Source organism: Ictalurus punctatus, chromosome 5, assembly GCF_001660625.3.
Source record: "Ictalurus punctatus breed USDA103 chromosome 5, Coco_2.0, whole genome shotgun sequence".
Taxonomy (NCBI): Eukaryota; Metazoa; Chordata; class Actinopteri; order Siluriformes; family Ictaluridae; genus Ictalurus; species Ictalurus punctatus.
The window spans coordinates 24,341,864-24,367,325 of NC_030420.2; the positions used below are offsets into that span (position 1 = coordinate 24,341,864).

Sequence of the window (25,462 nt, forward strand, 5' to 3'; positions counted from 1 at the left end):
AAACCCAAATGTCTTCAGTGTACAGCAAAAATAAATAGAATTGGCCTTGTTGTTCCAATACTTTTGGAAGGGACTGTAACTGTACTGTGTTGGATGAGATCACAGCGAATGACAAATTGGCACGATTCTTGATAGTTTCTTTTTTCTACATTGATGAACTTGATTGGATGCTTTAAATAGAAATGGAGTGAAAGTGATTTTTTTTTAAATGGAAATATAATTAAGTATGAGTACAGGTGTTCAATTTCAATAACACTCAAGTAAAGTATAAATACCCCCAAAAGTGATACTAATGTATATTAACGATGTACAATTATGTAAGCATTTTCAACCCTAGCATATTTATTTTTATTATACTCATACAAAGTAGAAAGTAACACTGTACAAGCCTGAAATTATGGAAGTATCAACAGTAATCACCAAAATCTGGTGAGTCGACTAGCATTTTCATACGCTAGGTTATAAGGCAATAAAAAGACTTAATAATTTCATTGTCCAGTGCTTGTGAAGTGTCTCTTATCAGAGTTGACTGCACAGAAACCGTGTGAGTTGCATGTTGGATTGAGGCTGGTTTTAATCATCACTTGTTAAATGCGGCTGTGATCTGGGAAGAAAGAAGATACACAATGGACCCTTACCAGCACAGCACACTATCTGCTCCTTCTGTCTTTCTTTTTCTAACCAAACAAGCCTGAAAAAACAGAACATGATGAAAGCGCCTGGGGAAAATGGCAGAATAGTTGTTGATAGCGAAGATTCAGCTGGGTTGTGATGGGAGCTCATGGAGCTTGTGAGATAAGATGCACAATGAGGCTAATGCAGCATAAATCTGTTTCTCCAGCATAAGATCAACAGCACCTACAGCTCACTGCACCATTTTGCTATGACTAAACCTACAAAGACAGCGTGGGACCAAGTTCAAGTCTTTTCACACATAATTTTATGATGAACTTCAGCTTGGACGTTAATTTGTATTAAAAAAAAAAAGTTGTGAGCTTAGTACTTTTCAGAATTCATAATTTTAATCCAAGAGTGTTTAATTGATTCAACTTTTTTTTGGATGTACAGCTGTTTGTGAATGAGTGTGAGGCATGTGCTCTGTAAATGCTAACCAGCAGAAAATAGTTCAACCACCTACAATTAAACTTCTCTTGTTTTGTCTCACCAGGGAACAAAGATAGACAGAGTATTTCATAAACAAAGCAGCAATCTTTTTTCCCTTATCGCAGTCAGCAAGAATTTATTGTTGTTGGAACTCAGAGAGGCAGGACACATGGAAGTAATGACAGACTACTGGCTTAACTTACATATTTAGCAGTGTCGATAACAGTGATCAGGTGTAAGTGGTGCATGGTGCCAGGTAGACTTCAATAATACGAAACCATCCATTTATTCCCTGTAGGACCTGTTGCACTTTACAGAGTTGGACTTGTTGGAGTTGGGGATTCACAGTCGACTCCATCGCATCCACATCCTTTCAAGCATCCAGGTTTTGCAGGAGAGAGAGACCAAAAGAGGTCAGTGTCACCATCAGGCCAACACTTTTCTCTAATCCTGCCTAAGAAGGTAAGGCTATCCCTGCATCCCGATTCGTCTCCTTATTCTACATACTAAAAGTATGTACTCTTTTTTTTGTGTGAAGAAAAAGTACATACTTTTGAGTGTGTAGCAAAAGAGTATGCAAGGACTGGGACATGAAAACACATCATGTAACGGAAGAGAACACTGCCACTGTAAACAAACTCCTCTTTGCATTTCAGCTTTTCCTCTTATATATTTTCTACTATATCATTCAATTTGCCAGTTCCTTGATTTATTTTTCCACATTTTATTGACACCTCTCTGAAATGTGTGCTTGAATTCGGCAAAGCAAACCAGTACAAAACGCAAGACATTGTGAGCAATATTAGCTAAAAAATCTACCAGAAATAGTAGACCATATGGGTACCTTTTGGGATGCTTATTTCAACATACTACAATTTGGGACATACTGATTCTCATCTCGGATACTATTTAGTATGGATTGTATGCCAATTGAGATGCAGGGTATATATGTGTTTCCACTGTAGTTACCTTCTTTGGAAACCTCAGGAGCTTCAGGCACAGTTATTGGGTTGGTGGGTCAATTGCTGACTGCAAACCACTGGGTTGCTGTACTGGAGCTTAGAGGAAGCAAGTGTTAGTCTTCACCCTCCTTGGTTGGTAGCTGTATAATAAGGGAGAGCTGGCTGGTGGGTGGGAATTGGAAGGTTACCAAATGGTTAGAAGTCAAACAAAGGATCTTTAATCAGCCCTGCCAGGATTTTGCGATTGCAGAAATGAATGCAATATCAAGGAAACGCCACAATATTTGGATGAGCTTGAAAATGTCTTAAATTATTGCAAATTTTCTGCAGATTTGGGCCAAGACACATCATGTGACGTGCATCGCAACGTGCATTCAGCCAAAGCCTGCTACGATTCACGTACGCCGAACAGGAGTACAGCGAAAAAGGCCTCATTTACCAACAAAAGTCCCTGTGAAAAACAATTTTGTGCAATTGCAATTTCATCAATTCAAGTAGTTTTACGCAAAAAAAAAGCACAAGAAACTCCTCAAGTTGCATCGCATGTTTTTTAAAAAGCCGCAGCAAAATCAAGCATTTTTGGCAGCAAAAATAACAAAAAAAAAAAAGTGAAATGTGAAATCCTGTACTGACTGTTTAGTGTGCTAAATGTAACTTTAAAAATAAATAAATAAAGTGTTTATGTTCCTCAAACTGAAATTAGCCTTCTAACTTAAATTAGAAATCTAACCTTCCAGAAAACAGTCTGGGTTCCGGGAAAGGTTCCAGTATTAGACATATGCCTTTATTCACAGTCAGAGTAAATCCATAACCATTTAGTAGTCTGTGTGTAAATGTGCCGTAAGTGAGCACTCTATGAGCCACTCTGAACACAGTCATATGATTAGGTGTCACATGATAGACTTCTGCATGACCTTGATTCAATGTGTGTAGGATAAAAATAAAAACTATTATAAACTTTCTTCCTCTTTTCCAGATCTTTCCTTCCACTCTATATCAATCTGTCTAATGACCTGAGAAGCGTATAGACACAAGCACAGCCCTCCCCATTCCCACCCAACCAAGCTTCATCCCAAAAATCACAGGCTAAACTAAACAAAAGCAGGAGTTATCATATCCTTCCCCGTTGGGATGTGTCACTGATTCCTCTCTCTCTGTCATTGTCATTCCTGCAATCTCTGTCTTTCTTCAGTTGTTTGTATTGGGCAGCCTATGACTATCATGGTGTAATCACTCCCTACAGGATTCCACAGAGTTTTTGTTGATATTGTTGCGGCCAGAAATGCTTACTTTTGCTGCGTCGTTTTTAGAAGTATGCGATGCGCAGATTTTTGTGCTTTGTTTATGGAGAACAACTTGAATTGGAAGCGAAATTGCATAATTGCATTTGCACAAAAGGTCTTTCGCAGTTATTTTTTGTTGGTAAATGAGACCTTTTAGCTGTACTCATGTTTGACTCTTGTGAATTGAAGAGGGCTTTGGCTGAATGCATGTTGTGATGACATCACATGACGCGTCTTGGCCCAAAATTACAAGCTCCTCCAAATATTGCGGAGTCTGCTTGATTTTGTGTTAATTTATGCGATTGCAACATCGCAAAATCCTGGATGGACTGTATAATGGCTGCATTAGTTTAGCTTGAAGAGGAGAGACAGTGTGTCTGTGTGGCCTTGGGGGATAAAGGATATGGGGATGTATCAGCAAGGTTTAGTTAAGAAAACTATCCAGTGGAGTGCAGAGTGTGTGTGTGTGTGTGTGCCTGCATTTTCCCTTGACGCCAGCTCAGCCTGCTCGGAGGTCTTCATCAGAGAAAAGTGTAATTAGGTGTTATGCTAGGATTTCAGGACAGAGCGGCATGAAAGAGATACGAGTGTGGAATTATGCAGCATGCTGGAATTAAGATCAGACAGAAGCCTAGTTGGCATCAGTGCCCGGGGAACACACAGTAACACTACACTGATGAGTTTACTGTCAACACGGATAAGGTGTCATGCAGGGGCTTGTTTCCACCCAATGTGTGTACGGCGCATTAACATGCACAAACACACACATACCCACACACATAGCTGTTAAGGGGCATGAAGGAGGACCAGGCACACGTTTGTAGATTTTAAACTCCTCTCCCCTCAACCTCAAACCTCACAGTTACTGCAGCCTAAGGGTTAGTGTTCTGTCTGTGTAATTAAGTCTTGCACACACACACACACACAAACACACACACACACACACACACACACACACACTGACATGCTGAAGCTTGTTTGCCTGCATTAAAATCTCCAAAGTTTTAGCTATAGCAGCTCGAGCTGCATTGACAGATACACACTTGTTGTGTTATTATTTGGATCAGTGCTCTCTAAAGGTTTCAGACAGATTAAGCACATATTATACACAACTTGATACCTTCTCTTAATTTTTCATTTTGCACACTATTTGTGTACAAAATTCCCACAACAATTTGAACTGACTCATATTATAAAAATCTCCACTAACCAAAAAAAAAAAACAACAACACGTTCTTCTTGTGTTTTTTTAGACTCTAAGAACTTGCAGGTGAGAAAATGTGAAAATGTGAAATCTGTACCTAATGCGGTTTCTGCTTATTTCTCACTGAATTGATCTCCGACACACTGGATATGTACTAAAGTGCATACTATCATTCTGAGTAGCTGGTCACTCCACTATATAAACTGTTATGTTGCGATGCACTATGTTAACTTACTAATTAATAAACCCGGTATGCAAATTGGGACAATGCACAATATTGTGTCTAGAAACTCAGAATAAGTATGAAGAGTCTGCAGAAATACAGAGAAATGTTGCAAAGTGGCAAATAGACCTCTTAACTCTATAACAAACCATTTGCTTATATTTTTCTCAGGCAGCATAGCAAACACACCCATGTTGGTTTGACTGCAAGCATTTACAGTCATTATTTCATGGTTTCATGACAAATACTTAATCAGCATGCTCAGCTTTATAATAGCAACAGATTGCAAAAGATTTCACAAAAGATTTCACCGATATTTGCGTGTATGAAATGCTTCTTCTTTTGTTGACAAGGCAAGCTAATGAATATTAATGAGCATCGGGCAATCTAGTTTATGAATGTTAATGAGTAGCGAGTAGTGTCAGTGAGTTGTAGAGGTTGAAAATGGAATATCACAAGAATATATTTAAAAAATTCGCAATTGTTTAGGAGACATATATGCCTGAAAATGATAACCTATAGGATCTTTTAACACGTATAAACCTCTAAAGAGACAGAACTCTGAGTTGTCTTCAAAGCTGTGCTTGTTTTTGTGCAGAGAGAGGACCGCTCTTATTGTTTTTCATGAGAACGGTCTGAGGAGTCAACAGGTGGTCTGACTGAACTAGCTTCAACACCTTTAACAGCTCATCCTGAATGCTGCTCCACCTAGCCTCACATCCTGTGAGAAATGCTAACGCTGTCGACACAAAAGTGTCTTAGGAGCCGTGTAGAACAAACAGCTCCTGTAGCTTCCCAGGTGTCTTTGGATGGACAATCAGAGGTCAGCGTGGTTTCTGAGTCGACTTCCTCCCAAAACAAATGATAATGGCATTGTTGTGGCTGTTTCTTCATTCAAGGCTAACCACTACTGAATTTCCATATCAACCATAGTTTGGATTTTTTTTGTTGTTGTTGTTCACAGTGGATTTAAAATTTTTTTATCAAACTACTACGAACACCCAGGTGCATCACTGCGAATTACAAAAACACATCCAGATTGTGGGAACAGCTATAAATGTATATTAAACACACTCGTAAAAAACCAGTCATAAACAAAGGTATGTATTCAGTATGAGGAAGATCAAATTAGCTTACAGCGCAGACTAGCTCTTAACATGCAGCTTCGTTTTTTCAGTGCTATGTGTATGAATAGAGAGCCCAGCCAAGTAATCTTGGCTTGCATTAAAATAAGTGACTCATGGCTGTAAGTGTTACTTGCACACACTGATTAGAATTCATTCATCACTGATGGGTGTAAAATGTACCCTTAAAGAGGCACATGGAATGGTTCCTACCCTGCTATTTTTACAGATTGCAGATTTGTAAGCTTAAGTGGCAGCTTTTGCACATTGCCTGTCTTGTTCCAAAGCATTTCTGACCTAAACAAATGGACTAGGTGTATTTGGTCAAAAACCTAGCCTTTAGAAGCAAAGAAATGGATGCAGTGTTTAATTTGACAAACTGAATCAGTGGCTGCTCAGCAGTCAAGGTACTGCACTAATGACTGGGCAGTCAGAGAGCGGCTGTTAACCCTCTACTGCTCTAATACTGTGTTGTATTGTATCTTACTTGTGTGTTACTTTTGTTCAAAGTAAATGAATACGTGTAAAATCTGTCTTTTAGGTTGGATATTTCAAAGCATTAATTTAGTGGTCGGAATGTCATTGAGTACACCTACATGTTTAGTTTCGTTATTGTTAGTTACTGATCAATTCCGAAACATATAGTGAGTCATTTATTAATTTGTTCAGTCATGTTAAACTGAAAACTAAAGAGTCAAACTAAGAGTCTCTCTCTCTCTCTCTCTCTCTCTCTCTCTCTCTCTCTCTCTCACGCTTTCTCTCACGCTTTCTCTCTCTCTCTCTCATCTTTTATTTTTCGGGATGTTCCTTGGGCGTGCGGTTTCCTGTCGTCTTTACTGGCACGCTGGGTGTTAGGTTGAAAGGGTTCTCTGCCACTTCCAGTCTGGTTTCTTGTCTGTCAGGGTCCTAAACATAAACAGTTAGCTGCTGTTCATGTCCCCTTAAAAAAAGCCCTAGTGTTTTTGTGAATCAAGCATCCCTTATGGAAATATACAGAGTGTCCCAAATGTCTCAGTACATAGGAGAAATGAACACTTTTTTGCAAAATGTCTTCCGAATTTTTTCACACTTACATTATATTATATATATTTTTAAATTTCAGATAGCCTTTATTGAAGGAATTATTGCATATTGAAATCATTCTCATGGCTGGATCGGGAAGCTGTCGCAAGGTTGCGATGGACTTTAACAGGAAACATGGTGAGCACATCACACACAACAATGTTGCCAAACTTATTAACAGATTCAAAAAGACTGGAAGTGTGGCGGACCAACCGAGAAGTGGACGTCCACGAACATCCACTGACGAAGGCACAACCGAAGTGGTGCTGGCAAACATACCTCCCTATGTATGGAGACTTTTAGGACACCCAGTAGTGTACTTTACTACACGTTTTAATGTTTTAAGTACAATATATGTACAGTAAATTATATCATAGAATTCTAGGGTGTTCTATATAATTTTAATGTTTTAAGGAAATATGCACATGAAATCATAGAATACTAACATGTATTATTTTATATACTATGAAGTACTTTTTTTTGGACAAAAAAATATAGCTTTAAGTAAATCTATTATAGGTTTTAGCTTGATATGTAGTACACTAGCCATATGCTAAAGATACATGATTAAGACATGTGATAAAGCTGCAAGCCTGTTTTAAAAAATATTTGTTCGATGCTTTGTTTAATTATTCATGTAGCACATTTAAAGGAAAAGTTTCAGCCAAAATGCTGCATATATGAATTTGAATAATCAAAAGCTCTTCTCTACATATAAAGTGAGTAAGAGTGTGTTCAGGACACATTTCCGTATTTCCTGGATTACAATTTGTTTACATAAAAACATAACAAACAAATTAGTTTCATAACCATATCACTTACTGGCATGGTGCTGCAATGTAGCATTGCCACCTTACCACTTACACCTTATAGGGTCCCCTGTTTGATCATGAACTGCAGAGTTTTTGTCCATATTCTCTCTGTGTTCACGTGGGTGCTTTCTGGGTTCTCAGAGGATTAGATTCCTCTGCGGTAAGGTTGTAGGTGTGAATGAATGTGAGAAAGTGTGTATGCATGGTACCGTGTGAAGGACTGATGTTCTATCCATGATGAATTCTCCTGCATCGCTCCCAAGGTTTTCTGGGATTGGCTCCAGACCCACCCTCGACCCTGACCAGAATAAAGTGGCTACTTTATGAAGATGAACGAATGAAAGGTTGATGGTAATTCATGCTTTTACTACTGTCTGGCATTTACCCAGAATGCATGAGCTTGGTGCCCTTATCAGACTCATGATTGTACAGATCACACTGTGAAGGCCACTGCAGATACCTTCAGCAAGCACTCTTGTTTATTTGACAAATGTCACCTGTGGATGTAGGGTATTAGTCTTTAGAAAACAAAACATGGATAACAGTCATGGACTATCCAAGGCCATGTATGAGGACTTGGGTACTCAACATGCGAGCTGATATCACCCTCACTGGCATCCATCTTTTCAACTGTTCATTGAGTAGCATAGTTATCCTGTTTCAGGATCAGCCTGGCTTCTGACCATATAGGGACAACACATCTCACTCTGTCCATGTATCAGCTCTAAATGTGAGCTCTGCTGGCTTTTCTGTCCATCGCCATGGGCACCATGTGAGAATGGTAGCTAGGCATAATCCTGCTGACAGCACTGTGGTAATCTGAGAGGGAGGATGATGTTCAGTTATGTTAGTCATGTGAGCTGTCATTATTTCCTGGTGGAAAACATCAGCCATAAGGAATTTATTCCATCTGTATCACCATGAGGCACAAAGTCAAAGATAAAGTCAAGTAACTTCTTGTATTTTTACCCAAAGGAGGGCATATTTTGTTTGTTCACATAGATTAAACGAAAAACAGTTTTTGAAAACCTAATGATCGCCATTATAATGCCATAATAACTTATAAACATGAAAACAACCTGTAGATTGAATTAAGATGCTTGCAGTAATGATTTCCTTTACAGTAACTAAAATCTGATCTTAAATACTGTTTATTGTGAGGAAATGAGATTTACTCTCAACTGAAAATATTTCACAAAAATAACAGCACAGTTTACGTTTTGCGAACCGGTAAATCGCTCTTTCCTTTAGCTTTGGGCAGAGCACAGGAGACAAGCACGTACTGTGAGTTTCCTCCCTGGAATGAAAACACGCAGAAGGAGATGGTGAGAGACATCACAGGAAGCCGTGAGTAGTAGAAACCGACTTCCGCTCTTACTGTTCTGCTTGATTGACACTGAAATTGAGCTTTGGCAGCAGAAATGAGTAATCCAGAGCAGATAACAGATTTGAGTTAGGACTCAGTGTTAATTAGTGACAGGGAGATTCCAGAGGTGCGGTCTGCATAAAAGGTTTAAATAGAATTGTAGAATGAGAGTCAAATTGAATTATAGCACTAAAAAGGCAAGAGTTATCGATGTGCTTTTCCCATTGTACAATGGATACAGAAAGTCTACACACCCCTGTTAAAATTGCAGTTTTGTGATGTAAAAAAAAAAAAAAAAAAGATAAATCGTGTCAGATTGTTTTCCACCTTTAATGTAATATAGCAATCTTTTTTTGGGGGTGGGGGGGATGGAGCAAGACAATACTTAGAGAAAACATAGAAAAACAGCTCATTGTTGTTGTGGTGAAGCTTTATTTAACATTTTGGGTGTCTGTGCTTTGTAACAGTCAGAGGTAAATCTGTAACTTTAGGCTTTCCACCATGGGAGAGTCTTCAGGAAGGAGGACTTTGCATTTTATTTTTGTTTTATTAACTTCGAGAGAGGGGGAAAAAAAACAGAGGTTGTTGAGAGAATGACTGTTTATAACGCCTTCCATATAAATAAGTGATAATAGGAACTATACCAGATCAAATGTGACTATAAATGGTTGAATTGTATGAATTAAATTCAATTAAATATTATGATCAGCATGAATTATTTTTCCAATAACAGCACACCCCTTCATGTTTTATTCCTTATTCATCCTTTTTCAATATACAGGTCAAGCAATGGGAAAGCAATGTAAGGCAGGTTTTGATTTTTATTTAGACATGTTTTACATTACAGAAAACAGTGTAAAACAATTACACTGCATGTAAAACTTAAAAGTTTGAATGTGGCACAGATTGCTTTCTGTGGTTTAGAATTTAGTGAGAGGGCAGTGTTCCGTCCCCCTCCCTCATGCTGGAATACATTTCTGAGAGGTTTACTGGTGGACTAGCCAGGCGCTCTGGCTCTGCGTTCAGGTGCCTGAGGAGATGCAGTTTATCAGATTGAAGCATAGAAGGGGAGAGAGAGAAATATCTGTACTCTGTCACTGACGGGCAGGGTCACATCAGAGAGCAACAGGATTGCAGCTCTCTATTCATAATACACATCCCTTATTGTGGGTGTTATGGTAAAAATGTCGTAGAAACCTTTGTTTTAAATACATGCAGGCAGAGCAGTAGATTGATATTATCGTTGCTCTGCTGTGACTTCGGTGGCATCTGATACTAATCTCAATTTTCATGAACGTGTCTCCACCTGACTGATGAAAATGAGTTATGGGACTTCGTGGAGTCGAAGTCAGTATGTGCGGTAACATAAGCCGATTCATTTATATCCAGATGTTGCTTTCAGTCTGACATTTTTCCGAAATGTATGCTACATCTAGTAATGCTAATGTTACATTTAAGGCAGGGGTTCTCAAGGTTTTCATAGCCAGGGACCTATTTAGCAGTAAAATAAATTACATATATATGTACAATAGGATTTTCGCTATGTAAAGCGTTTTATTCCTGGTCCACACTGACAATATTTATAGGCTTTTTATTGTTGAGTTACTGAGGTTTGAATGAAATACATTCAATTCAATTGACCAGTGACCAAATAACTACAATTCAGTTATATATTTATAACTATAATTCAGCTACATTCAAGCTCAATGTGAACAGGAATGGAAAAAAACACACATCTCAATAAATAAAAGAGTGCATTCCTTAGATTAGAGATTCCCAACATTTGTGCAAACCAGATCAGGCCAGTGTGTGGGAGGTGGAGAGAAAAGGAGGGGAGCGGGATCAGTTACTGTGATAATGTGATTGATTATGATTTATTGTTGGAGATAGTGATAGTCATAGAGCACCCATCCATACACTTTTTTTTAAAGGTTAAATCTAGAAGTGATCTATGGTTTGTACCCTTAAAGTTTATACGTAGAACATACAACACAGTGTTTCCCATTAAATGATTTTTAAGGAGATGTGAGTTTCCTTCCTGGAATGAAAACACGCAGAAAGAGATGGTGATAGACATCACAGGAAGCAGTGTGGAGTACAAACCGACTTCCGCTCTTACTGTTCTGCTTGATTGACACTGAAATTGATCTTTGGCAGTAGAAATGAGTAATCCAGAGAAGATAGGTTTGTGTTTATGTCATTTTGTGCGCTTTTTCCAGAAGGCTCATTCAATAAGTTTTTGATTCACTCAAGTCTTTGCCCCCTCTGTGGCAAGCCTACTGTCCTTAATGTGAGCAGCTAGCAAACAACATCATGGCCTGGTGTGTGTGAACCTCTGCTTTAGACCACCAAAGTCAAACAAATGATTTTTTTTTACCTAGCGCCCGTTAGACTCATGAACATAGTGTAGATGTATCACTTTAGCTGGGTAAATAGAAAATTCCACTTTTAGTGGTTAAATGTTAGAGATGTTGATATGGAAGGGATTTTAATGATACATGTGATGTGGCTTGCAATTGAATTTTACTAACAGTGTAACAGTAACCTTATATACCTTTCAAAAAACAATTCATTTACATTTTAGTAAATGTATTTATTATGGAAATGGAGAAAAAATTAAACCATCAGTAACAACTGAGGTAGTTAGTGATATACAGAATTGAAAATACCTGGAGATATCTGAGAAAAGTGTATGATGTATAACAATATTATACGGCGGCTGTAGCTCAGGTGGCAGAGCGGGTTGTCCACCAATCGTAGGGTTGGCGTTTCGATTCCCGGCCCACATGTCTCCACATGCGGAAGTGTCCTTGGGCAAGACACTGAACCCCAAGTTGCTCCTGATGGCAAGCTAGCACCTTGCATGGCAGCTCTGTTACCACTGGTGTGCGAGAGTGTGTGTGTGTGAATGGGTGAATAAGAAACAGTGTAAAGTGCTTTGTAGAACTGCTAAGGTAAAAAAAAAAAAAAAAAGCTATATATAAGTGCAGACCATTTACAATTGACCAATGTCTCTGCCAACTAACTGGAACTCTCAAACACACTTGGTTTACTAATCCTGTGTTCCTCAAGCAAATGGAACAAATTTAGCCTTTAACTCAACTAACTGGAATAACTAAAGACAACGAAAGCATTAATTGACTAGTATAGTTAACAAATTTCTAGCTTAGTCTTTAGGACCTCACAAGAAGTGAGAGGCAGAAAATTAGAATACCTGCATCTCCTCCTCTCCTCCTCCTTCTGTCCTCTCGTCTCATTTAGTCTACTATAGGCAGGAAGGGCTGCTTGTAGCTCTGTTTGTTATCATCCTACAGACAATGAGGAGGAATCTGAGGACAAAGCGAGGGGAAAGTGTGCTTTCCACAGAGAACACAGTCAGCATCCCCCACTACTCCTGCGCTTTATTAGCTCACATTCAGTTACTCAGGCACTTTGGCTTTACTTTGGATTGAAATAGGTAGTAGTAGAAATGAAGCAATTTGTTAATCAGAGGCAAATTCCTTGCTTAGCAGAAGCTGTGCTGCAATGACTGCATAGTTACGCACAACTGAAGGATATGTTTGAGGCCACTAATGTGACGAAATACACAAACACACATACCGAGTGATAGAGGCTGGGGGGCAGGGGCTGGCCATGCTGACTGGGTGTGAGAGACAACTCCTCAAGTTCAGCCCAGCATAGAGGGTGTGTCTGGGAAATCCTAAATCACTCCCCTGAGGGGGAACACGGGGCAAGAGAGAGAGAGAGAGAGAGAGAGAGAGAGAGAGATCTTAAGACTTAAGAGAAAATCGCTGGCACAGTTCATAGAGTGAGGCCAGCAGCAGCAGAACAGGAGTGTTTCTAGGGAAGGTGAAAGCTGTTTGCTGGGTTCATTAGTCTTGTCAGAGGGAGTTTTGCACTCGTTCATCATGCTTGCTATAGAGCTGTGACGAGGGGGAAAATACACATCTGTCTGTTTACCAGGATTCTCCAGTTTCCTTTCAGCCAGGTAAGCTTCAGAGTTCCAAATATTATGACTTTAGTTACATTTTAGATCTAAGGTCTTTTTTTTGTTTGTTTTGTTTTTAGTCTAATCAAGCCCATGATTGGATACAAATCAAATAATTAATTACAGATCAGTTTCAGTTCATTTACATGTAGATTAACTGTAGACAGATAAGCAGGCATAAAACATAAAGGGCACTTCTGACTGTTGCTGTGTTTGTGTTTTTGCACTAATTTATGAATGTCCAGGAGTTAGTGGCCGCAGAGTGTGTGTGTGTGTGTGTGTGTGTGTGTGTGTGTGTGTGTGTGTGTGTGTGTATACACTCCAGACAACCAGACTGGCAGACACCACTGTGAGTTTTAATAACTTTTCTCTTGGCTCTGCTCATGTCCTGAATGCGACACTGTGGGGAGCATCATTGCAGCAAGTGGTGTGTGTGTGCGCGTGCGTGTGTGTGTGTGTGTGTGTGTATGCGTGTGTGTGTGTGTGTGTGCGTGTGCGTGTGTGTGTGTGTAAAGATGCCCATATCCTCTCACAACACCCTGCTAAACACTTCTCAACAAAAGCAAGGATTCCTGAATAGTATTTTCTCTGTCATTTAGTGGTAAAGATTCCAAACACAATCCAGTGTTTGTAAATGTCAGTAACTTGTCAAAACTTGCTGTTGAGGACTGTGGAATTATACTGAAGGAAAGGGGGATGTGTGTGTGTGTGCGTGTGTGTGTGTGTGTGTGTGTGGGGGGGGGTGTTGGGGTCTGCTTGCTTTTGCTTTATTATAGTCAGTCCCAGCATTTGTGGTGTGGTTACGGGTTACGGGGGTTATGTAGTGATGAGCAAACGGGCGTGTAACATGTGATCTCAGCGTGCAAAATAACTACTTTTAGCAAGGGAAGTGTGTTGTGTTCACCGCTCTGCCTGTATTTTTGCACTTCCTCAACTTATAAGAGTAGATGGACAGAGACTCTGCAGAAGCGGACTATAAGGACATTAAGCTGTGATTTGTGGCCATCAGCTCTTGTGGCTCTGTATTATAGGCAAGAAAAGTTGAATGGAGAAAGTGTCGTGACTGGGGTTGAGGAAGCATGTTGATGTATTGCTGCCCATATGGTCAGTTCTGTGTGTGAAGAAGAGCAGTGGGGTGCAGTGGACACTTAGAACATTCAGCTTCTGTCTGGTGTTGATTTGCAGCTGTGGTGGGATGTAAGATTGTTTGCTTGTTTGTTTGTTTTTAGAACGCACGATTAAAACAACAGAACCTTGACCAATGTGCTGTACAATCAAAATGAATACAATTATAAAATTAAGACATAAATGTAACACAACAGATAACATCAAAGCATGATTATGCATACAGACAACAATGGAAATGTACAGAATATTCCAAATTAAGCGAGAGCCTCATTCTATGTTAATCAGTGGAACCAAACGCTGATGCGAGTAGGAGTAATTTCAGATTTCGTTTAAAAGATCCTAGAGAAGATGCTAATCTTAAGTGTAGCGGTAAGTTATTCCGACGCCTAGGAGCCGCCACTGCATATGCCCGATCACCATTCAATTTTAATCTGGTTCTAGGAACGTCTAAATCATCTGACTTTATGACCTTAGAGTCCTCTGTGGTTTATGTATATGAAGATGCTCTGAATATGGAGGAGCCAAATTGTGTAACGCTTTATATACTAGAATCGGTCATTTAAAATCAATCTGATATTGAATTGGCAACCAGTGAAGTGAGGCTAAAATAGGTGTTACATGCTGCTTCTTAAGAGTATCTGTTAAAAGTCTAGCAGCAGCATTCTTGATCAATTGAAGACGAGTTAACAGTGAGTGGCTCACACCCACATACAGAGCATTACAATGTAAATATGGTGATATCTGTGGTGATGTCTATGGTGATATCTACAGTATAGTAGTGTCTATGGTGATGTCTATGGTGATATCTATGGTGATATCTACAGTATGGTAGTGTCTATGGTGATATCTCTGGTGATATCTACAGTATGGTGATGTCTATGGTGATATCTCTGGTGATATCTACAGTATGGTAGTGTCTATGGTGATATCTCTGGTGATATCTACAGTATGGTAGTGTCTATGATGATGTCCATGGTGATGTCTGTGGTGATATCTACAGTATGCTAGTGTCTGTGGTGATGTCTATAGTGATGTCTAAGTCTATGGTGATATGTACTGTATGGTATTGTCTATGGTGCTGTCTATAGCAATGCCTATGTTGATGTCTATGGCATTGTATATGGAGATGTCTATGGTGATATATATTGTATATATACACTTATCATGATATCTATGGCGAGATTGTATCAGTCTAAAAGTGCAAGCTAAAGTAGAATAGAATAATGTCAAAGTGGACTATAGAATTAGCATATGGCAGCAGTACAAGGCTGAAAAGGGTCAAAAATAGGCCAATTTTTTTTTTTGATGTTAAAAAGCAAGCTATTTAACATTAGACTTACCATTATATTGTTAGCCACTCCTGTCTTTTCTTATTGGATTAGATAAATTAATTATGTTACCTGAGTGGACAGGTTTTCCATCAGTGACTTTGACAGCAAAATATGGTATAAAAACTTTAGGTCTAAAAAGTTTACATAATTAAATGTGGATTTGCATTTCACACACACACACACACACACAAACAGAACATTACAGTCATGGCCAAAAGTTTGTGATCACTTGACATATATAATATATAGTATAGTGATCGCAAACTTTTGGCCATGACTGTATGTATAAAATTGAAATAAAAGGTTGTAGAGGTTCAAATCCAAAAAGACCACGAGAGAACCCTGTTTGGGTCTTGTAGTAGGGATAAGGATAAAATTGGTGGATAAATTTGTGGATAAAATGTGTTCCACAAAGTAACCCAAAATGTTAGAATGAATTCCCAATCATCTAATAGAACCAACCACCAGTGAGAAGCATTAACATTGTTCTTATGGATTTGATCTTTTGTTTGTTCCATCTGAACTCCACTGTTTCACTCTTTCAGTCTGTCTTGCTTGATGCATGGCTCTGGCCTGAGAGCTCTTTAAACCCACACACTCACCCAGGCTTTTGTCCATAGTGAGCAGGTTTGAATTAATTAAAGGAGAACTGCATTATTCACGAGATTCCCACCAGCTCCCGTGGGGGGTAGATGGGCCGTGAGAGGACACAGCTCGAGAATGGTGAGCTTGTTGTTTTGAAATACACAGAATTTTCCCCTCCTTCATGTATTTAACCTTTTGGTGTATGTGCCTCGTTGTTACTCAATGTCTCTGTGTTTTCTGAAAGCTGTTTATGCTTTAAAGACAATTCTGATCTGTGTGAAGTGCGTAATGTGACCTAGTCATGGTGTGTTATTGTTGCTAATCCAATCCCTGCATGATTGGACAATACTAGCATACTTGTTTCCAACTAATCTCTATAAGGAAACTTTGAATGGAAACAGGAATCACAGGTCAAGCCACGGGGTCATTTTAACAGCGAACCGTAAAATAAATTTCAGTAGTGATTACAGTGATAATTCCTCTATAAAAAGCCAATGCACTAAGATGACAATGTATGAGCGACAGGGAAATGACCTGTGTAGGTCTGTGTGTGTGTGTGTGTGTGTGTGTGTGTGTGTGTGTGTGTGCACGCGTGTGCACATATAGCATAGAAGATGATGTCAGGAACAAACAGGTGCCTTTGAATGGCTGAAAAGTGAGAGCAAAAAAGAGCCATAGGGAAAGAAAAGAAGGAAGGGAGGGATAGAGATTTATTTCAAAAGCAAATATTGTAATTGATGTGCTTGGGGGATGTCCTTTTAAGGCCGTTGCCTTAAAACAATTAGCTGAGAATGTCGTTGTCTTTTATTCTGCTTTATACATGATCCCTGATTAACAATGCAATTTATCAGTTACCTGGTAAACTCTCAGTCTGAGAGTTTTGTACACTTGCACTTGCATCTAAGATACGTTCATTCATGTAAAATACTCTAATGACACAACATTTCCCTTGTTTAAAGTCAGAAATGATCAAGGCAAGACAAAAAGAAAACAACGTTTTCAACGGGTCCTTCTTAAAAAAATATTAGCATCACATCTTTGAATGCTGTTGGAGGGTTTTGCTTGGAAAAAGTTAGTGGTGAATAACACGGTTGGCCATTTGCAACGTTAGTCAAATGGGTTCTTGTCCATATTTAGTGATGAAAAGTACCAAACTTTAAAAGTACCATGATCTCAGGACTTATTAAGTGTTTAGCTGGTGTAATTAGAGCCAACAGCTGTCTCTCTACCACACACAGTGAGGAGCTCCTCTGGGCAGCACCATCTCAGATACCAGCCTTTGGTTATATAAAGCATGGTGCTTGACCCACAATGCATTCCAGTGGAGAGGGAAAAAAAGCTTAATTACTTTATGTTTCAGGCATGAAGGGCACTCAGTGTGTGCTGCTTGCAATAGGAATGTGTTGTTAGAGCAGGTAGGGTGTTGTTTTGGATAAAGGTTAAGAACTAGTACTCATTCTTGATGTTTATGAACACTGTCATGGTGTTTCAGTCACACTGAGATGATCCCTGATAAGTAGGTGTGAGGACGTGAGCTATCCTGTTGCTCACCTCCTCTTGTCACAATGCCGATCATACTGGATTGAATGAGTAATACAGCATGGCTCTGACTCACATAGCCATCATATCCAGGAACATAGAAGATATGGAATATTTTTTGTTGTTGCTATCTTGGTGCTATTGCAAAACCTCATTCTCACAGTAGGCTATTTCTTTAGTTCAATATGTTTTTTTTTTTTTAATCTCTTTACAAAACTGAGCTCAGAAATTGGACATTTCTTCTTTAATTCCATGATTATGTAGATGGCCCCTGATCCTACATGATTGTCTCTCAGCCTTATGCCAGCATGTACATGGAAAAGAAGTAATAATACTGCAAGGGATTTCTAACCAGCTATAATCATCACTCAGGCATCACTCACAGTGATATGTGGATGCTCCCATATGCTATCTGAGCCATACCACATGAAAAGCAGCAGGAGTGAATGGAGTATTGCGTTTCAAGGCGCCGGACACTCCAGGTGCTCCAGGTGTGGCAGTCTGCTGTGTAAACACACAGCTCAGGTCCTTAGAGTGTGGATGGTGTCCCTGATCAAACTCAAGACCTCCAGGGAGGATTTAGTGATAAAATATATGGTAGGATACATGGTATTAGCTTAGAAAAAATTCATTTGGAACAGGAAGAGCTTCAGGAGACTGAATAGAAAAGGTTCATGAGAGAAGTGAGGATGACTGTTTGTAATAAGCCCATAATTGTATTTATGATAATAGTCAGTAAGATGAAAGGTGTTACAGTGTTGCATGGGAACAGGGGAATGACAGCACTTGTGGAACAAACTGGTGTAATGTCAGGCTGGAATCTGCCTTTGGTTGGAATGAGATCATGACTTTAAGAGAGAAATTGTCATGGTCTGAGATTGAGTTTCAAACACACACACACACACACACACACACACACACACACACACACACACACACACAAAGGGACAAAGTGTGAGTGAGCAGAGCACTTGAATGCGGTTAATATGCACAAAGACTCAACTTATGTCTAGGGCAGTGAAATCACAAATCCACAATTTTCACCTAATTCAAATATCTATATATATCTATAACATTGGCCTAGTATTAAAACGCCTGTATATTACTATTATAGGCTTTTGGACCCCACTGTATATAGTCTGTTCTCTGCTACCAAATGCACATTAATATCCATTAACTTGCTAATCACTGTCTCAAAAATGAAGTATTTTGCAGACGCTGTCTTTACAAAATCACGTGTGTGTTTTCAATGTTTCAACACCCTTCGGGTATAAAGTTTTGTTTTTTGGGAATAAATTAAGAGATACCTTGCATCTTGTACTAAATAGTATGTGAAAATAGTGTGCCACCAGCTGGGGTGTGAAAAATAATTGATAGCTTTAAGCTGCTGTATAAATAATTTAATAGGCTAGCAAAGTGATTTGCGCATAACTCTGATGCTAAACTAGTCCTTCTCTATGTCATCATTTCCAAATTAGTGATGGAGTTGCCCCAGATTCTGAACAAAGTTGGTCACGTATCGTATTGTAACAGATTCAGTGTCAATAAAAATCGTTTCATATCATATCATATATCATATCATGTGTCATATCATATCGTATATCATATATCATAGCATATCATATATTATATCATATAACATAGCATATCATATATCATAGCATATTATATTATATCATATATCATATCGTATCATGGCAGATTCAGTGGTATTGTGAAATATCGAATTGATGTCTTAATAATCAAAATCATATGATTTCATATGGAAGTCTGAGGTGTAAACCCCTAGAAGGTTGTGTGATGTATGTTCATTTGCCACCATTGGCCAATCACAGTGACTTATTCAGATGTATCTTGTGAGTGACACTTATTTGTGTTGTATGTTAATTACAGCTATAGGCTATAGGAGTTATTCAGATGATTCTTTAACATTGTGTAGATAGTCAGTGAATTGCATGTAAAATTAAGGAAAGTATTTGTCAACCAAAGAAACAGACCTGGTACATATTTCACATCTCAGTGTTGCTTAAGAGTAGTTTCTTTAACATTTTACTGCAGAGATTCTCAAGAGAGATGTAGATATACAGAGTGTGAAAAAGGAGAGGTGAACATGACTTAACTCGAGCTGTTTATGTACAAATTGTACAGAGATTTCATTTTAATTGCAAGCACTTTGGCAAATGGCATGAATCTGATCAGATTAGCTCTGCTATTTTTATTTGAATTTTTTTTACAAGAAGACAAACAAACCCTTAGTGTGTATTGTGAATCCTAGTAAATACATACATGACTAGGGCGTTTGTGGTTGAACATGTGAGAACAAGTGCAGAGATGTTATCAGACAGTGATTGTAGATCTGCAAGTAAATGTCTCTGTCTTGTGTGTAATGTTAAGGGCCTCACTTTTATGTCCAATTAGTGGTCCCACAGGCAGGCTGTGGAATGCTGAGGTAAACAGTTTTTGGAGAAAATGTGCTGCTCATGTGGTCTGAAAGATCCCTTCTAACCACCCATATTCATCAGCCTCTCAGAGCTCTGTAATAGGAGTAAAGAATAATTGGTATATTTGCCTCCTATTTTTTGCTTTGGTGAAGAAAACACAGCACCAACGTGGTCCTATTGTGATATCCATAAGATGTGCTTATCCATCAACACTATACTACCTGTTCATACTTCCTGCTAAACACCAGTAGTAATTACAACCAACACTGAAATGGATTAGTCATGTTTTTCCAACAGAGCCACAAAAACCATACTTTCCTCAGATAACCTATTAAATTCCAACCCATGCAGGAAGTATAAAGCAGATGCATCTGATTGTGGTTGCAGACTAACTAACACATGTCTAAACCTGACTGGAATAAATCAGGATTTATGATCATATGTGATGTATTGTCCTCTTCAATGTCTTCCACAGAACTGAGAATGATGGCTGAAGGGAAGTTTGCCAGCCTGCCCAGGAACCTGCACATGGGCCGCCAGTGCACGTTGGCCGCCTCCATGGACCTGCTGAGTTCTGGCATGAAAGAGGTGCCTTCCACCAGCTATCAGGGAATCTCTATCCATGGCACCCTGCCCCGAAAAAAGAAGGGAGGTGCTGCCGTCCACTCTAGGACATGGGAGTGCGGGTCACTGCCACACCCCACGCGCTGCCGCCTGCCCGCTTCACCACTCATACACAATATCATAGAAGAGAACCAGCCTTTTCAGACATGGAGGGAGGACTACACAGTACACAGGTATCATCAACACGCAACAACAAGCTATCCATCCATTCATACATATCATATCTTTCTGACATATAGTGACCCAAAACGAAGTCAAAACAAAGTACAGACTAGTGGCAAATTAGAGAAATACCCAGTGTTTTCCTGTGAGAGACATTTACTAATTTTGCTGGCATGGATTGGGTCATTGGGCCATTACCTGGCCCTGATCCACAGGACACAAGCGTTCACTGAACGGTTTGAGTAATGAAAATAATGTAAATCATATGCTATGGCCTTCACAGTCTCCAGATGAACCCAAATGAACACCTATGGGAGATTTTGGAGTGGAGTGTAAGAACACTTTCCACCATCATCATCAAAACACCAACTGAGGAAATTTCTTTTGCAAGAATAATGTTTCCTCCAGTGGAGTTGTTGAATGAGCATATTTATGTTGAAGTGGGTGACATAAATACTGTGTTCATTTACAAAACCAATCTTTAGGAAATCACACATCTTTTAAAGCTGTGTTTGAAGTCAGAAAAATACCAATTTGACACTGTGTTTGGACTAGCTAGTCTCAATAAGCACTAACATTTTTAGACCAAAGCAGGTTTAAAAATATCACTTTGCCCCCAAATTCTGAAATCGAATCCCATGTTGTGCTACTCTACTATGAAAATTACAACCAGAAGAGAACGGGAAACCCAAGAAAATTAGAAACACGCCTGCGTGATACCACTAAATTAAGTTTGCTCCTGTACACAAATATAAGCTTAAGCATGCTAAGTGACAATGGAGTTGGCAGACTGTATGATTTATATCCTTTCCTTTCCTTTTTCAGCAATGTAACACAAGCATGCTCTCAATTAGTCAAAAAAAGTCATAAGTTACAAGAATTTGGCATATTGTAAGAAAGTAAATAAGCATACTGTAAGCAAGTATAAGTGTGTTTGTGTAGTGTAAAAGTAATATTTATGGGATCGGTTAAATAGCCCAAATGGACTGCATCGTAATCTTGTAGCCTTTATATCAAATAAGAGTAAACTTGCTGGATTTCATTTGAATGAAGTTCATACAAATTCTCTTGGATTTGCAACTGGGAGACTGATGTGCTGATTACCCAGCATCCATCACTTGAGGTAATAGCATAACATCTACCTTTCAGGCCTGGATCATTGGCCATTGATTCTTCAAGAATCCTGAATGTTTGATTTACAAGCAGACGCTGTCTCTATTTAAAAAACTGTGATAGTTTGAGCCTATAAAGGCTTCATTATATTTGGATATGCCACAATATTGTGATGTCTTTTTCTGAATAAAACATGAATAAATTCATTTTTCAGTAAAATGATCATATCACTGGGTGTACGGTGGCTTAGTGGTTAGCACGTTTGCCTCACACTGGCAGGGTTGGGGGTTCGATTCTAGCCACTGCCCTATGTGTGTGGAGTTCGCATGTTCTCCCTGTGCTGCAGGGGTTTACTCCGGGCACTCTGGTTTCCTCTCCCAGTCCAAAGACTTGCATGGTAGGCTGATTGGCATGTCCAAAGTGTCCGTAGTGTATGAATGGGTTTGTGAATTTGTATGTGATTGTGCCCTGTGATGGATTGGCACTTTGTCCAGGGTGTACCCTGCCTTCTGCCCCATGTCTCCTGGAATAGGCTCCAGGTTTCCCATGACCCTGAAGGATAAGCGGTATAGAAAATTGATGGATGGATGACACAAATATCCGGCTGAAAATGTGCACGTCCTGCATTCAGTCATAGAGGAAACATGGAAATTTATTACAGATACTATGACAAAATAATACAATATTAATATCCACAACACTCTCACAGACCAGAAGGTTTCAGCTATAGCTACATTAAATGCCAAAAGAATGTTGACACCTGACCATCAAACCCATATTTGGGTCTTCCCCATACTGTTGCCATAAGCATACACTTGTATAGAATGTCTTTGTAGGCTGTAGCATTACATTTTCCCTTCACTGGAACCAAGGGGCCTAAACCAAGGGGCCTCATCGTAACAGTGCCCCTCTAAGTTCCATAAAAACATGGCTTGCCAAGGTTAGTATGGAAGAGGTCGAGTGGCCTACACAGATCTCTGAACTCAACCCCACTGAACACCTTTGGGATGAACTGGAACTCTGACTGCACTCCAGACCTCCTCACCTGACATCACTAATACTCTCATGGCTGAATGGGCAGAAATTCCCATATAAACAAAAATCTAGTGGAAAGCCTTCCCAGAAGAATGGAGGTTATTATAACAGCAAAGGGGGGAACGACTTTGGGAATGGATTGTTCAACAAGGACATATGGCTGAGTTGGTCAGGTGTCCAGAAACATTTGGCCATGTAGTATAGCTATCAAAAGCTATAGAAACAAACAAACAAGTACATAAACAAACAAACCTCAAAGCCAGGTTCTTGTTGTGATATCAAGCTGTGTTCCCTTCTGCTTAACAGATTCAGGAAACTGTTCATCAAGCCTCTAACACTAGTAAATCAATTATAACTGCTCAAATATTCTGAAAGAGGTGTCCTTTTTGTCCTCTTGCACACACACACATACACACACATACAAACACACACACACACACACACACACACACACACACACAAACACAACAGCAAGTTATAATTATTTCTAATACAGGAAAAGGAAGGAGCGAACAAGTGGCATCTGATTGAGTTAGGAGAGGTCAAACTGCAGCGGCAAAGTGAGCACCTTAGAGCAACAGACAATTAACGACAAATAATAATGAACCGGTTTAGAGACCATTTAGACAGAAATTTCTGAATTTTCCTTATGTGTGTCATGCAGAACGTGATTGTACACACTGTAGGTGGAGATTAAAGTTATTGCCTCACAGCTTTTATTAAGTGAAGCAGTGCAGCTCAGTCAAACAAACACTATTAGCGCATATAGCATCTCACATCCTTCACACTGTGTTACACACACCATTCAAATGAGCATTTATTTCCTTCCACTCAGTAAGAAACAGAAAACAATAGGCATGTGTGCATGGCAGGTTTCATTGGAGTAACTGATGGAATTGAAAATGATTCAGTTGATCTGAATCATGAAAATGATTCAATGATTCAGATCTCACTTCTATGGGAGAATTAACAAGTATATGTGAAGTGGAAGTTTTAACAGCTAAAGACTATATTTAACAGAGTAAATCTCTCTCTCTCTCTCTCTCTCTCTCTCTCTCTCTCTCTCTCTCTCTCTCTCTCTCTCTCTCATGAATAATTCTGTCTTGATGAATACAGAAAGGACTGTCCTTGCTAACAGTGAATCACATCATACAGTTGTCCCACAGTTACACTCCACTACTGGCTCCAGGTGGACATACACACAATCACCCAGTAAAATCAGGACCTGCTTAGTGTGTGTACACTCTTAATATGTGAAAGTGGAAAATGTCTTTCATGTTCCTTATTGCTCTTTCTTTTAATTGCGTAAAGGGCTGTATAATTGGTTGGTGTTTAATCTTATGTTTGTCAGCTGTGGTAAATTTGGAGTTACTGCTGTGCCATGAAGACATTCCTGCTGTAATGATGCCAGAGACCAGAGTTAAACAGAGAGCATGAACTCGAACCTGCCACCTCTTCCAGCTGCTGCTCTTCCCGTAACAGTAATAAATACAAGTGAATGACACATGGTGGTGTCAGAGTGGGCCAACCTCTTCAGCCTGCTGTACTATGTAATTATGTTTGACACATCCTCCCCTTCACCACTGAAATGTTGCTCAAAACAATACATTCCTGACACATCGCTTTAATTACTGACACACAGCTGGCTCAGATACAACTGCTTAAATGCTTCAAAAATGACATTAAAGCAACAGTGACGATTAAAGAAGAGTTTTGGAATGGCTTAACCTGAAAACCTTAGCGTACTTTATCACCTTTTCTGTCTTTGTTATAATTGCTTTATTAATATTAACCACTTAATATTTCAGTTTATTATCTTGCAGTATATAATTCTGTACATTATCAAGCAACTACAGTGACGCTATGTACAAGAGTGAGGACTGAGAATATGTCCTGAGCTTTTAAGGGGTTAATCTTTTTATTCTTTTGTTTTGTATTTTGTATCCATTAGAATTGGTCAGTAAACCACAAAGAACTACTACTACTACTACTACTACTACTACTACTACTACTACTAATAATAATAATAATAACAATAATAATAATAATAAAGCTGTTTAAAATGTTATTGTTGTTTTTTTTATTAAATGATACTGAGGCTGTGGCTCAGGTGGTAGAGCGGGTTGTCCACTAAACATAGGGTTGGCGGTTCGATTCCCGGCCCATATGACTCCACATGCCGAAGTGTCCTTGGGCGAGACACTGAACCCCAAGTTGCTCCCAATGGCAAGTTAGTGCCTTGCATGGCAGCTCTGCTACCATTGGAGTGTGTGTGTGAATGGGTGAATGAGACACAGTGTAAAGTGCTTTGGATAAAAGCGCCATTTGGCTATTATTATTATTAGTGGTAGGAGTAGTAGTAGTAGCAGCAGCAAT

At 39.2% G+C, this 25,462-nt stretch overlaps 1 protein-coding gene across 2 annotated transcripts in view; it reads left to right on the top strand.

Annotated features, from left to right (window-relative positions):
• The first annotated feature begins 1,425 nt into the window (after positions 1-1,425).
• The window catches only part of bcar3 (BCAR3 adaptor protein, NSP family member), a 69,596-nt gene continuing 45,559 nt past the window's right edge, over positions 1,426-25,462 (top strand). The window contains exons 1-2 of one of the 2 annotated variants that reach the window (XM_017467895.3): positions 1,426-1,517; positions 20,628-20,949. In XM_017467895.3, coding sequence (XP_017323384.2) covers positions 20,636-20,949 — 314 coding nt within the window. In that variant the 5' untranslated portion in view covers positions 1,426-1,517; positions 20,628-20,635. Of the gene's footprint in view, positions 1,518-12,906; positions 13,129-20,627; positions 20,950-25,462 lie in introns of those variants that run through there. The other variant, XM_017467897.3, reaches the window with a different exon arrangement.